Here is a 15,937-nt window from a genome sequence, read left to right on the forward strand (position 1 = left end):
ATTTTCCTGGAGTTAAGTACAGTACTTGAGTTCCTTTTATACCATTGGTGATTCCAATAAATGCAATGTACTATGCAGGTATAAAAATGAAATGTATACTTGAGACAGAGTTTGACACCTGATTTAGATCTTCCCAGTGGTGACACAGCTGTAGTATAAGTCTAAACATCCTAACGTGTCATGAATGAGAATGGACAGTTGAGGTTTTTGTGGGCTCTGTCTTCCCATTATAACTCTTCAGGCTAGGATCAGAGACGGGCTAATTGCTCTCCAAGCTCTCCTGGAGAATGGGGAGTCACAAGCTATTAGGTCTACCTTCTTAACACAAAGCACCCCCGTCCCCTCAGTTCCATTGTCTGAGCAGAGCAGGACTAAAGAAAAGGGACATATGCTGGCTGTCAGTCCAGCTGTCAGCATCTGTCGTTCCTAAGCCAGATGCTCTATGGACAGGGAAGACACTCTAACCCCTCCCGTTCAACCGATCTTCAGGAAGGGAGGAGCTGTGTTGTAAATCTGCACCAAAGGATTGCACCAAAAAGTTATGACCACTAAACCCATGAAACTTGCATAGACCCACAACTTGGCTCACAAATTACAATGGCTAATATGTTTAACATTATGTAAAATAATCTTAGTAAGCTTGAGGGGGCTTTTGGGAAAAAAGGCTGTGGGCATGTGCAGATGTTGAATTAATCCCTGCTCTACTCCTGAACTGCCTTATTATCAAAACACACACATATACACACTGTTATATTGTACAGAGGATGTCGTGTGTCATAAAGTCATGTTTTTATTAAGGCTGCTGATTATGATCGTGAAACCGGGTCTAAGCTTCAAAAGAAACAGTAGCTTGTTGTCTTTGAGTAATCAGTCACCATAATGAGTTTATCTTCTTATCTAATGCTATTAGAAATGGGTTAGTCTGATATATGAAGTGCAGGGAGGTCACTAAGGAGGGCGATGGTTGGACAAAGAGGGTTATGAAGGATTTCGGGGATAAGTTTCTAATATTCATGCAACATGAATTAGCTAAGTCTTCAATTATCTAATATTAAGGATTATAATGATATAGTTTTTTTTCACAATGCCTCTCTAGACACCCAGGAAATCACAAATAAATAATGAAATCAGATCAAACATTAAAATCAGACCAATATCACATATATGACATAAGAATAGTTAAAGAAGTAAAACCAAGGTTAAAATATACAAATTAAGCTGATATTTTCTATTTATAACCATATGGTCTATATAATGTCATCAAACTGAGAAAAATGGCAGCCATGACTTCCCAGAGTTCGAGGTGATGAGTTAATTTATCTTGTTTAAATTCATCAACAATCCAAAACCCACACGTAACTCTCATAAAAGAGAATTCGCGAACCATACATTTCTGCCATTTCCAAACTTTATTTTACAGCTGTTGTATCCGATTATCAAAATTGTTGCAGATTATGAATGTATCGATCAGCTCTTTGTCCAATCATGCCAGCTCTCCATTAAAGTAAGAAAGACATTCGGACAAATGGGACCTATGAGCACCATAGGACTTTTTATTATATGCCATGGGTTTGGAACTCCTGGTCATGGAAATTGTCTTGATATGAATTTATAGTGAATTGCCATTTGTTTGTCTTAATTTTTTTGGTTCTACATCATCAAACTCAGCTCAATGTTTGCTTGATCTCTTGACCTGGACCGAGCGTAGTGTTTCTGCATCCTGAAAGCCCTTGGATGTTCACACATATTCATGTATACAGTGTGCATTCATATAGTCTCTATATGTGAACACAATAACCAGGCCTGACACAGGACTTACATAATCCTGCATCCCATCTGCAGCGGTCAGTGTTTGGGTCTGTTGCCTAATCACATTGGATCTTTTCAGTTTCCTCCTCCTCCTCCAACACTGACTCGTCCTTCTCCTCTTTGAGTCCTCCCCTGTGGCCCCCCTCTCCTCCCTGCTCCTGACCAAAGCTTGACTCAGGAGAAACAGAGGCAGATGTTCCAGGAGCACACGACTGCCCTCAGCCCTACCCCCCAATACCTCCCATTTGTACTGGATCAGCAGTTAACCCCCGGAAAGAATTGACCATACAAGCACGCACACACACATACAAAGAGCACTGCTGCCCAGATCTGTACTGGCTCAACAGTTGTCCAACTGAATGAACAACACACACACACATACACACTATGGGCTGCCCAGATCCCTTCAGTGTCCCTGATAGTAGCCACCCTGGGGTCAGGCCTGGTGTCAGCGTCCAGGGCCCAGGGTCTCTCTGGGCAGCTGGTCTGGCTAATCCTGCTGCTGGAGGCCACTGGTTCTCAAACCAAAGGCCAAGGACCCCCAGGGGGCCACGGGGCAGGGAGCTCGGGGAGCAGGGAGTGTGTGATTTGTTCAAAATGCATTGTTTTGTTTGCTTACTTGCCTATTTGCTTTTTTTTCTTAAGTCCAAATCAAACAGCTGGGTCGTCGTCAGCACAAATCTGCCACATCATCAAAAGTAGATTTATTGTTGTAACTTTGCCCCAGAGCCGTTCAAACCCTCAGAATGGATTTTTTTCAATATCAAGGAAATTATGTACAAAACATGTAGACATTTTCCATAAGGTTTAATTGATATCAAAGTAAAAATCAGAAAGTCTATACTTCACTGTTTCTGGGAGGTAACACAAGTTGACACAAGGTGATGTCTTAAAATAGCTTTTTTCTAAATCAAACCAAGAAGAAATGCAACACTATTCAGTTTAATATCACAAAAGATGCAGATTTAAATGCTAGAACAGTGCTTGGCAATGTAGCTTGAAAAATCAATTGATTTAAGTGATCCCTAGAATTAATCTATCAATGAACTAGTTGATGAACTGACTTCACTGCTTCAGCTTTTCACTGAGGGAAGCAGTGGAACAAGCAGACGTACAGGACGTGTGACGCCAGAGGGATAAAAATGTCTTTATGAAAGGCTGAAGCTACTGGAGATAAAACATAAAAAGAATATCCAAAATATGAAATCCCCAAATAGAAAACATGGATTAAATGCACTTAGTCACTTAAATAAAAAGATGTATCATAGTGTAAGTCTGATTCACACACTGAGGCTAACAGGTGTTATGAGTTGCTACAGTCCTGACTGGGATGGTAGGTACAGGCAGCCTCAGGTCTTTGTGGCTCAGATGGGGAGGGGACAGCAGGGTCTCGGGTTTCTGGCATCAAACTGTTGCTGTTGCTGGGGAGTCATATCCATCACACCAACAGCCGACCTGGCCGCTCGACTCTGCTGTTATCGTTATCATCAGCACAGAAAGATACCCTGTCTGTCTGTCTGTGTGTGGAGATGAGGGAAGTACTCAAAACATGTACTTAAGTCAAAGCAAAAGTACCACAATAGTGAAAGTACTTGCTCTGATGTAATCGTGACTGAGACTCGGCCAAATCCATTTCAGGTGTTTCTTCAGTAATGCTGACATAAATACATGATGGATACAATACATAGAATAATGAAATAACAGCAGCCCAGTGATTTAAAGCATTTGTCAAATTGAAAATGAGTCTCCGTTCTGCTGCTTTATGAACTTGATTAGCCTGTGTACAAATGAAACATGTCAGTCTGCAGTGGTTTTAGCAGCTGTGACATTTGTTCCTGCTCAAATTGAAGGAACTGGCATCCCTGTGAACTTTCTAGATCTGACCAGACCAAAGCCTGCCATGCTATGTGCAAAAGTGTGTGTGTGTGTGTGTGTGTGTGTGTGTGTGTGTGTTCGGTGTGATGGTGATGATGTGGAGGTTCCCACGACGGCCATCCATCCATTTCTTGGCACACACGCACACACAAACACACACAGGCCATATGGCCACAGCATACCCATTGCATGCCTCCACTGTGCTCTGGCCCAGGGACCCACAGCATAGCTTCACTCACAGAGGCATGTGGCCTGTAAATGAGAGGAAGGAGAGAGAGAAATGAAATGAGGGATGGGAGGACGAGAGAGAGAACGGAGGAAGAGGCTGGCAGAGAGGAAGAAGATAAGGGACGGAGAGACTCTATAGAGGGATGGAGGTGAGGGTGGTTGGTTGGTGTTGTGGTGTTTGGTGAGCAGATGGCCGGGCTCGAGGAGGGGCGTGTCCTGTCCTCGCGACCCTTCACAAATCACACGGCTCCCCCCCCCCACTCCCCCCCCCGAGGGGCTCGCGACTCGGCCTTCAATAAGAATCAATGGGAATTACTGCGCGAGAGAAAGGGATGAATGGGCGGCGGGGCGCGAGACCTCTTCCTTTGTTGTCCCCCTGCGTGTCACAGAGCTCCTGGTCACACACACACACACACACACACACACACACACACACACACACACACACGGACCCACACACGCGCACACACGTTGTGACACGTACACATAAACAATAGAAAAGCACTTCAGTTAAACAATCAACCTCCAGTTAAACAATTTTTTAACCTCGCACACGCACACACAAAACACACACAACACACGCATGTGCACACAAACACACACGCGCACACACACGTAGTTACAAGAATATGCATTGTCAATACAATAGCACTTTTAAGTTTGACAATTTTTTAACCTCACGCAAATACGCACGCACACACACACACACACACACACACACACACACACCAACAAACATCTACTCACATCCACAAAAATACTTACACACTTCCAACCGCACGTGCACACACACACACACACACACACACGCAAACACAGGCACACAAACACCTACACGCATCCACATGCACGTGGACTCACACACACACACACACACACACACACACACACACACACACACACACACACACACACAAACATCTACTCACATCCAAAAAAATACTTACACACTTCCAACCGCACGTGCACACACACACACACACACACACACACACACACACAAGAACACACACACGCACACACACACGCAAACACAGGCACACAAACACCTAGCATCCACATGCACGTGGACTCACACACACACACACACACACACACACACACACACACACACACCAGAGGGGAGGAGTTCCTGCAGTTTCCTTAAAACACCATTAGAAAGTCTCCTGGCATAAATTGTGTTTTAGGGGAAAATGTCATCTTGCTGTTGGTAAACCAGAGGGGGGGGGGGTCACTTTCCATCTCACCATGCCTTTCAGTCATGGTTTGCCGGCCTAATCGGAAAATGTGTGCCACGTCATGGTGATGAATGACTGATGGTATATATTGGCTTAATACAGGGAGGGAGAGAAAGAGCACCGTGGACCTCTGAAAGTCGGGATGAGTGTAAATAAAAGGCTTTAGCCGGGGGATTTTACGCCACGCCACATATCAGCATTGTAGGCCATTGAGGAGGGGGCTGAAATCAACTGGTTAAATGAAATGAGCAGCGTCCTATAGCTAAACACACATACGGGTATACGGGGAAGACGGTGGCAGGCAAAGATAATAGTGTTAGCGCTTAAGGTTAAAGGCCCTTCAATCAGCATGGAGGAGTGAAAAAGAGCATATCATGGACACATTATACACAGGCCTCTCATTCATCTGTACACTGACCCAGAGGGAATTAGAGCCACGCCGGGTCATCACACGTATGCAGTGATAACACACCACCAGCTCCTCTACGACACCAGGACAAGACTTCAGCACTGTATGTGTTGACATGAAGCTCCTAATGAACGGGGACAGCAGCAGATCAAAACACAGAGGATGGAGCGGGCTGACCTTGCGTTCATCATGTGTTTGTGTGTGTAAACATAGTGCTCTGTACAACTTGCTCCTCATACAGGGCGTCACTACCTGCTCCAACACTTTAATAGAGCAGTCAGTGAGATGGAGGCCCAGCTCTGGATCTGTGTTGTGCAGAATGAGCTGAAGGACAAGTGTGACAGGGAAACCCAATCAGCATCTCCGCCCATTTCGTTATTGTGATAGATGGATGGATGGATGGATGGATAGATAGATAGATAGATAGATAGATAGATAGATAGATAGATAGATAGATAGATAGATAGATAGATAGATAGATAGATAGATAGATAGATAGATAGATAGATAGATAGATAGATAGATAGATAGATAGATTTCTGCTCACACACCCACATGTTAATAACACAGTCAGTGTTATGTCACATAAAACACAGGGTGTGTAGTCTTGTAACTCACGTTCAGGAAAAGGGGATAATTTACTGTTAAACATATTGTAAGATGATTGTTTATGCTCTCTCTCTCTCGCTCTCTCTCTCTCTCTCTCTCTCTCTCTCTCTCTCTCTCTCTCTCTCTCTCTCTCTCTCTCTCTCTCTCTCTCTCTCTCTCTCTCTCACTCTGGTGGTGATGTGTTATTGTGGGAGAGCAGGTGCTGCCGGCCCAATTACCATACAGCTGAAAGCACAAAGAAAAAAAAACTTTACTCCCTCCATGCCCCCCCCCTCCTCCTGCCCCTCAATCCTGCCCCCCCCTCCCCCTCCCCCCTCCGTCTCCTCACAAAGTCTCTTAATGACAGCCACGCGAGTGACACGCTACCAAGTCTCTCTTTACTGCCTGTACCGAAAAGAAGAAGCTAAGCAAGTAGGGGGGGAAACACACAGGCATGCGGTGAAGTGAGGAAGAGGAAGAAGAAGAAGAAGGCGTGCTGCCGTGGAGCCACTCATGTGTGCGTGGCTTGAATTGTTTTGCACCTTCAAGGAGGCAAATTTCCTTCTGGCTTAATTTTTTAAAACATATATAATTTACATGAGAGTAAATGGGGAATTAGGACGGGATGGTCTAATTGTAAATGTGGCATTAAGGTGGTAGGTTAAAGTGGAGAAATAGCACTGATCAAATGCCCTCATTGATATTTTTATTTATTGCATTTGAATCAGTCAGTTATACTAACAAAACTTTTTAAACTTTTTATAAAACACTTTTCATCCCCATATTTGTATAAGTGCTGGCCAATGGAAACTGAGTATGACCACGCAGTCAGAAATAATGTAGGATACGTGAGGAAAAGAGCAGCTGTCTCTGGGGATGTATAGGACATGTATCCAATCATTAAAGATAAGATAATAAGAACAGATCGACTTGTATGGGGGGGGGGGGGGGGTGTGAACATGCGAGGACCACTGCAGGGGCAACACCATAGGAATGCGACGGAGCAGATGGTCGTTGTAACGCAGTTGGGACGGCTGGCTGGCTGGAACAGGTCAGGGCACAGAGAGGCTTCACCATAAGCCCAGATATGAGGAGTCATACCCTGGCACCCTGCCCCCCCCCTATAAATGTATACATCACTTGATGGTGTGATGTGCAGGATTTCGTGCAGAGGTTGAAGAATTTATCGGAATGTAAATGTAAGTGTGGAGGAGGGAGGGAGAGGGGGGGGGGGGCATCAGGGGAAGCGAGGGGTTGTTGCACATTTAACAGCTCAGTAGCCATTTGGTCTGTCCCCTTTGAGAGAAAGAGAGAGGAGTGGGGGCGGGTTTTAGAGAAGTTGTGTGTGTGTGTGTGTGTGTGTGTGTGTGTGTGTGTGTGTGTGTGTGTGTGCCCCCCCTCCTCCCTGCTCTTTCTTTGTGATGGCCCCGGGGCGGACTTGTGGTGGCGGTGGTGGTGGGATGGAGGGAGGGAAGAAGAGGAGCAGAGAGGCTCATTTGCATCTTATTACCCATCGCCTGCTGGCCCCGGTATAAAACCCTGTGCAGGGGCAGGAGAGCCATCAGACACACACACACTTTGAAACCGAGAGAGACAGAGAAACTCGTTTTCTGCGTTTCAGGATCAGCATATCATTATGAAACAAGTGGGAAAATAAACAAGGCCACCATCACATCGAGAGCTGCATCTGGGTTGACTGGAATTAACTCTCTTCTATTTATCAACGGGGATTTCATTCACCGAGAGGATCCTTCTTCATCTTTTTTTTTACTGAGGATTACTTTTTTGACACTGTAAAACTTGTTGTGGCTCGTTGTGGGAACAGACGCGCCACAGGACCAACTTTCTCCTCATCCTCCCTGCCGTGTGTCAAGGCTTCACCTTGACTGTGAGTGAAAACTTTCTCCATGTGTGTTTGAGCTTGGCTGCTCGGACCCTGTGGAGCTTTCACCGCTTGTTGGAGGGCAGTCAACACAATGGGACGTCTGTCTCTGCTCCTGGTTGTCACTCTGTCCGTGCTCACCTGCCAGGTAGGTCCACTGAGGATGACTTATCCAACTTTCTCTTAACTCTGCACTGATTTTCACATTTTTAAATGCGCATATTCCCCACACTCTGTATGGAACGCACCGGGCTGACATGTGTGTTTGTGTGTGTGTTGCCGCTTGTGTATAGGTTTCATGTTCCGGGGTGTTTGAGCTGAAGCTGCAGGAGTTCCTCAACAAGAAAGGGATAACGGGGAACGCGAACTGCTGCGCTGGAGGCTCCGCGCATCCGCAGGGACACCAGCACTGCGAGTGCAATACTTTCTTCCGGATCTGTCTGAAGCACTACCAGACCAACGTGTCCCCCGAGCCGCCCTGCACCTACGGCGGGGCTGTGACTCCGGTCCTCGGCTCCAATTCCTTCCAGGTGCCGGAGACCAATGCGGACAGCTTCACCAACCCGGTGCACTTTCCCTTCGCCTTCACATGGCCGGTGAGTGTTTCAATGACAATGGACAAGGGTCGGCTTATTATTTATGCCACCGTAAAAATCCATCCTCCCCAGCACTTATTGATAATTACTAATTTATAACTTTTGGGGCATTATACCTTAAAGAAACCACCATCCCCTGTAATATTCCATATTAACCCTATATGCATTTAATTTAAACACTAATATTTCTGACACGCAGAATGACTGTATAACCATGAGTCACATTTTGCAGTAGTACTGAAAAGCATGCGCAGACAGACAGTGGAGTTGTTATGGTCTTATTCCAGTGGGACACATTAGCTTTGAAGAGTGCAAAACGCAACAGATGCTCCCAAACTCAACACTTGTGAGGGTCTTTGTCAGCACTGTGTGAGAGGGGCTATTGTAGTGTTCCTGTGCTCTTTGGTGGGAGGGGAGGCGAGTGTGTGTGTGTGTGTGTGTGTGTGGTGGGGGGAGTGGTGGGAGGGTTTTCACCAAACGCTCCCTCTCTCCTCCGACCACGCATGCAGGCGCGGTGGGAAATTTAACATCCTCTGAGTTGGCACATCATTGGCAGCGCAGCGTGAAATTCCGCCTCGTTTGGTTTTACGGCGGCGAGCGAGTGTGATAGTGGCAGGGTGTGAAAACGGGAGCAGGTAGTGGCCCTTATTAGGCCCCTAATCAACACGGGAATTAGGCTGTGAAGTTTATTGGGAGGCCTCCTCTAATGGCCCTCTGCTGTGGGAGGGAGGGAGGCCTCCAGGCCCAGCAGCTGTTGACTCTCTCTGTGTCTCTCTCTCTCCTCAGGGGACGTTTTCACTGATCATTGAAGCCCTGCACACTGACTCCCTGGACGACCTGGCAACAGGTGGGTGGCAGCCAGAGAAGGCTGCACTGTAACTCAAAGACAGTGCCAGAAGGCTGATAGTGGCCTGGTTTGTCTCAGTAGCACGTTTTTTCACATAGTGCTCAGTCATTGGTGATAAGTACGACACAATTAGTCTGGTAAATGTTGTAGGTTTTGTTTTATATTAGGCCTATTATGCTTAAGAGACACTTATATGCTTACAATTTCTACATGCAGGTCTTCCTTTACAAACAGATGATGTGTTAGATTATCTACATTGCCTACTTAGTCTCCTGATAGGACTAACAGTTCATCATATTAAAGCATATTGTATATGATATTTCTGACTGAACATCTGTGAAATGCTAAAAAAACCTGAAATAAATATCCACTCAGTGCATAAAACCTGCTTATGTTACAACTTACTTGATTTTCTAATGTAGATCAGTGTGCCATGATGATAAGTAAAGTATTTTAAACACAGCCTCTATGTTTTAAGGCACCAGGTTTCTTTTAACATCACACATGCAGGGAAAAGGCCACCCATAGTTTTAGCAGGTGTTTGTTGTGATGTGTTCCAGTGGTGAGATATTTGCCGCTGTTATCTTTTATCTCCTGTGCTTATCACTGCACTAATGATGACTAACTAGCAGCACAAGACAGGGGGAGTATGGGCGATGAAGATAGAAATGTAAAACTATACTTTAATCAATCAGTTTTTTTAATAAGAATGCACAGTTCACAAATATAAGCATTGTTTAGTAAATTAAAACAAGAAAAATAACTTATAACTTTTTTAGCAGTAATAAGACATGATCAATAACAAGCTGCACGCTTCTCTTCTTCAGACAACCCAGAGCATCTGATCAGCAGGGTCACCACCCAGCGTCACCTCACCGTGGGAGAGGAGTGGTTCAAGGACATGCAGACATCCGGCGGGACGGAGCTGCGTTACTCCTATCGCTTCCTGTGTGACGAGCACTACTACGGTGACGGCTGTTCTGTCTTCTGTCGGCCCCGAGACGACGCCTTTGGCCACTTCACCTGTGGCGAGCGTGGGGAGATCATATGCAACTCTGGCTGGAAGGGACATTACTGCACTGAACGTAAGTGGGTTAGATTTATTAATCCAGCAGTATATCTTTCAGGGGGTTTGTGCAACATGTTGAGAGGAAACAGTTGTAGTGATATTTGAATTCACTAACAGATGCTAGTGGGACAGATGAGCTTCAGGAGCAGCACAGTGATTAGCACTCAATGTTGATGTTTACATAGAGCATCTGATTCCAAAATGCTTCCTCAGTACATAAGGAACAATTATTAATTTTGACTTAAACTGGATGATAAGGTTAGAAAAAAGGTTTCACCATCAATACTGTAAAGAGTGTGATGAGGTAAAAAAGTTGAGTGTTTTTTAATTTCTACAAAGTTTCTAAAGCCACCTTTCAAAGTTCATTTCCCCCAACTGTCCCTTGCCATTCGTTATTGTTTAGGGACTTTTTCCACCTCCTAATGCGGGGCCCGTGTGCAACAGGCGTCAGTTAGTTATCCCATAGCACCAGAGGCCTCCATTCTAATGAGCCGCACTGGCTCCTCAGTAATTCACACGCCGCGTGCCTTCCATTAGACCACTGCGGCCTCCTTTGCCCCAAACCTCCTCCCCGATTGGCCAAGTGGGGGTCCTGCATTGTTGCGGCCCGGGCTGTTGATTGGCCAAGCAGGGTTGTGTATTGTTGTGGAGGGGGCAGCTGCTCGGTGAGAGGAGACAATGGAGCAGCTGTCTGGTGGTTAGCTCCACACAGACCAGCTGGCCCTGGGGGGGGAGGAGGAGGAGTGTGAGGAGAGACGGGAGGAGCAGAGGAGGGGAAGGAGAGCAAGAAGAGAGGAGAAGAAGAGAGGGGATAGGTGAATGGAAGAGGAAGAGAGGAGGATCAGAAGGAGGAGGGATGGTAGGGTGGGGTGAGATGGGGGTGGCAAGGGTGAGAAAAGGGACTTCTGACCCACAGTCAAGGGGAGAAAGGAGGCTTTGTGTGCAACGCTTTTGTGTCGGAGAGCAACCATGTTAAATAAGGGGCTTGTTGGCTGGTTCCCCACTTTGGTGACCAAAAGCTATCGAAGCCCCCCAAAGGATATTATAGCTGTAAGGCAAAGTTTTATACAAGTTTATCAAAATGTAAGAAACCAAATCGTGTGAGCCTGCAATCATAAGTGACCCTATGACCCAGATTACCCTCAATATTTTATACTCTTCCAGCCACAAAGTGACATGAACCACCAAACATGTTTTCATAAGCCTCTGTTGCAGTGTAGCAGTAGACAGACAGGGCATGTAAATATACTGGATCAAACAGATCAGAAGGTCGGGGCACCAACCTGACAGGCACCAGTTTGAAAACGCCTTTGGAGGGCAAACATGTTTCCCATAATTCAATTGTAAACTTTTCTTTCCTCTCTGCAGCACTCTGTCTTCCTGGCTGTGATGAAGAACATGGCTTCTGTGAAAAACCAGGAGAGTGCAAGTAAGTACAGAAACCCTGGATATACTCTTGATTTAAATGTAACATTTTACATTATCATCATTATCCTTGCACCTGTTATGAGCAGTACTGACTGAATGTTGTGTGTTAACAGGTGTCGTGTGGGCTTCAGTGGACGTTACTGTGATGACTGTATCCGTTACCCAGGCTGCCTCCATGGCACCTGCCAACAACCCTGGCAATGTAACTGCCAGGAGGGATGGGGCGGGCTCTTCTGCAACCAGGGTGAGTTCACTGAAAGATTTACCACTTTGTTAAAATCCCTCAATTTTTCCCACTTCAAATTTACAATGTGCTGTGCATTAATGTTGTTTACTGTTGATGGTTCCAGATCTGAACTACTGTACGCACCATAAGCCCTGCCTAAATGGAGCCACCTGTACCAACACTGGCCAGGGCAGCTACACTTGCTCCTGTCTACCTGGATTTGCGGGCGCCAGCTGTGACGTTGAAGTTAATGAATGTTCTGGAAACCCCTGTCGCAACGGAGGCAGCTGCACTGTGAGTATCCCGAGAGGAAGAAAAAAAAAATATATATATATATTCTGGCAACAAGCCTTAATTTAACCACTGTTTACATTCTTCCCAATATAGGATAACGACAATGGCTACAAGTGCACCTGTCCGCCTGGTTTCTACGGCAACAACTGCGAGTTGAGTGCCAGTACCTGTGCAGATGGGCCTTGCTTCAATGGCGGACATTGTGTCAACAACCCTGAAGGGGGCTACTTCTGTCAGTGCCCGTTGGGACAGGCCGGCTTCAACTGCGAGAAGAAAATCGACCACTGCTCCTCCAACCCTTGTTTGAATGGTAATTTGTCTATAAATAACCTACAATTAAAGCTACACCAGGAAGTAAATGTTTTGGGACTAACCTTCAGTCTTTGTCTCAATCCCTGTCCCCTCTGCAGGTGCGGAATGTGTGGATCTGGTGAACTCCTACCAATGTCAGTGTCCTGACGGATTCTCTGGTCCTAACTGTGAGAACAGCGGCAGCATCTCTGGACACTGTCCATCCTTCCCCTGTCAGAACGGTGGGACGTGTCAAGAGGGAGTGAACGGCTACACCTGTACCTGCCCTCCAGGTATGGCAGCTTCAAACAGATCTCTCTTGCTTGATTATGTTGATGTACTTTGTCTTTTTTATACAGTTTTAGATTAGTTTGGTTCTAGACTGATAATCTGTGATTTCTTCCACAGGCTACACTGGCAAAAACTGCAGCTCCCCCCTCTCCCGCTGCTCTCACAACCCCTGCCACAATGGAGCTACCTGCCACGAGCGTGGCGGGCGTTATGTGTGTGCTTGTGTGCCCGGCTATGGTGGTCACAACTGCCAGTTCCTCTTACCAGAGGTTCCTAAAGGTCAGCCGGTGGTGGACGGACCGGATCGACGGTATTCTTCACCGGAAAAAGGAAATGTTGAAGATGAGGAGGATGACGATAACGGATTCCCATGGACGGCTGTGTGTGCCGGTGTCTTCCTCGTTCTGGTGATCCTGATTGGCTGCTCAGTGATGGTTGTCTACGTTCGTGTCAAACTGCAAGATCGGCAAAGTCACCACAGTGACAGTGTCCACAGTGACAGCCGCGAGACCATGAACAACCTGACGACCACCAACAATTGTCTCCGCACTGACAAGGAAGTGGGTGCTTTGATGACGGCGTCCATTAAAAACACCAACAAGAAGGTGGATTACCATTCAGACCTCGCTGGGTCGCTGGGCGGTCTGAGTGGAATCAGCGGGCTCAATGGATCAGAGAAGAACGGCTATAAGACTCGCTATACCAGTGTGGAGTACAACCTGGTGCATGAGGTCCGGCCGGAGGAGATGCTGCTGTGCAAAGAAGAGGAGCACGATGAGCCAGAGGTCAACTGTGAAATGCTGGATGAGTTTGACTCAGAGGAAAGATACAGGCAAAAGAGGTACGTAATTTTCAAAATATACACTTAAATAGGTAAACTCTTTTGAAACTTAGAATCATGCATTACTCAAACTAAGCTTGTTAAAAATTTCTGAATCTCTGAATCTGTTTGTAAACTGTTATCGTTCTTTTCCCACAGTGATGCATCAGAAAAGAAATACGATGAAGAGTCACCAAGCTGCAACGAAGCAAATTATCAGTCCTCGAGTGAACTGAACTATCATGCAGCAAGTGATCTTAAATATCAGTCAACCAGTGATGTCAAATACCAGTCAACCTGTGACGTCAAGTACCCATCAACCAGTGACGTCAAGTACCGATCAACCAGTGACGTCAAGTACCCATCAACCAGTAGCGTCAAGTACCCATCAACCAGTGACGTCAAGTACCCATCAACCAGTGACGTCAAGTACCCATCAACCAGTGACGTCATGTACCCATCAACCAGTGACGTCAAGTACCCATCAACCAGTGACGTCAAGTACCCATCAACCAGTGACGTCAAGTACCCATCAACCAGTGACGTCATGTACCCATCAACCAGTGATGCTGAATACCACTGTCCCAGTGACAGCAGGTACCAGTGTTCCACTGACACCAAATACCAGTCTGTTTACGTCATGTCGGACCAGAAGGACGAATGTATCATCGCTACAGAGGTGAGGACACAGGAATATATTTATCCTCCTGGCAAATGTATGATATAAATGTAACCCCCCTCAACACGGTCTGTAGAAAGAAATGAGACACTGATGTTTTTTTTCTGTATTACAGGTATGATACTGGACCAGTTTCCTCTGGTTGTGGTTGATCCACACACTCACCAGCCCTGAGCAGTACAGCTCATCTTGTCTCCAGGAGGTTCTACTCCTGCTGTTTGCTGCTGTTCCCTGGGATTTTTCCGGAGGACTTTTGAGCCACGGTGCTGCTGAGCCAGCAGAGTATTCATCAAGGCCTAAGTACTTTAGTACTACGTGTGAATACAAGACAATTTTGACCCTCGGTGGATGCTGACACAGTACTATGGACAAAGTACCAGTAGCAGTTGTACAAACTTTGTACAGAAACCGTTCTGAACATGTAATCATGCAGTTTGAATGATAACTGCTGGAGAACTGATGAAGAGCTCGTTCGATGTCTTGTTGCAGTACTGGATGATTTACTGCACGTACCAAGAGGAACTCCTCTCTGCTGGTCAACAGCGAAGTATCGATTTGGATGTTGACCAATAATATTGTAGTACTGTTGAGTACTGATTGAACAGTTTAGTACCTTTGGAGTACTCAGAACTTTTGAAGTACTGTTGTAGTACTGTTATGTGTTGTGGTTTTACAATTCAGTGTAAAAGCTGTCGTGGATATTGAACAGTTCCGGTTCTGTGCAGTGCTGCAGAGTTGAGGGTGGAGTTATAGCAACATTAGAAGTTTTCAAACTGCAGCTGCTAAGAATTCATAAAAAAAATGTAATTGGAATTTAATTATTTTTAAAACAGCTACTCCAGCTTTACATCTTTAACTCTGCAGCACTGACAGAGACGATGTTGGCTGAGCTGGTTCTCAGCAGAAATAATCGAACTGAAGATTCCAGTCGTGACTGCAGATCGATCCAACATGGATCCTGTTGGGCCATACTGGCCTCTGACCCCTGAAGGTTTTAATACACAGGGCAATGTTTCGAGCAGAGTGACTCAGGAAACACTTTCAGTATTGGCGGACAAACAAAGAGAAATAAATCAGGCAAAACAAACAAAAATTCATTATGAATTAATTTGTTATTTCTGTTCTGCTACTAAAAATCCTGGATAAAGTGAAATAATTGTTTCACTGTTAAAAATGTAATAATTTGTCATAATTGTCCCGACCTCTGAAGATGCTGTCATGTTTCCAAGTGAGCTATGATGGACTAGTCTTAACTGCCAAGACCTCATTGCACTATGGAGGAGTGTGTGTGTACAGAGGAGGTGATGTCATTTGTGTGGTGTCAGGTGTGTGCACTGCCCAATCCCACTCCCCTCACCCCCAGTCTT

General features: G+C 45.7%; 1 protein-coding gene across 1 annotated transcript; it reads left to right on the top strand.

Moving 5' to 3' along the window:
* The first annotated feature begins 8,123 nt into the window (after positions 1-8,123).
* Positions 8,124-14,748, top strand: dld (deltaD). The gene is made up of 13 exons (XM_061068496.1): positions 8,124-8,177; positions 8,323-8,625; positions 9,412-9,472; positions 10,300-10,557; positions 11,910-11,970; positions 12,083-12,213; positions 12,320-12,489; positions 12,583-12,799; positions 12,900-13,073; positions 13,189-13,912; positions 14,051-14,200; positions 14,384-14,570; positions 14,686-14,748. Exons 1-13 carry the CDS (start codon positions 8,124-8,126, stop codon positions 14,689-14,691), a joined length of 2,496 nt encoding a protein of 831 aa, XP_060924479.1. The 3' UTR covers positions 14,692-14,748.
* Positions 14,749-15,937: the final 1,189 nt, after the last annotated feature.

This window comes from Limanda limanda, chromosome 3 (genome assembly GCF_963576545.1).
Source record: "Limanda limanda chromosome 3, fLimLim1.1, whole genome shotgun sequence".
NCBI lineage: Eukaryota > Metazoa > Chordata > Actinopteri > Pleuronectiformes > Pleuronectidae > Limanda > Limanda limanda.

Bases quoted from the DNA above. Each gene is read 5' to 3' on its own strand.
- dld (XM_061068496.1), top strand. From the start codon at position 8,124: ATGGGACGTCTGTCTCTGCTCCTGGTTGTCACTCTGTCCGTGCTCACC. The intron at 8,626-9,411 runs GTGAGTGTTTCA...CTCTCTCCTCAG, and splicing joins CCTTCGCCTTCACATGGCCG to GGGACGTTTTCACTGATCAT. The intron at 10,558-11,909 runs GTAAGTGGGTTA...TCCTCTCTGCAG, and splicing joins GGGACATTACTGCACTGAAC to CACTCTGTCTTCCTGGCTGT.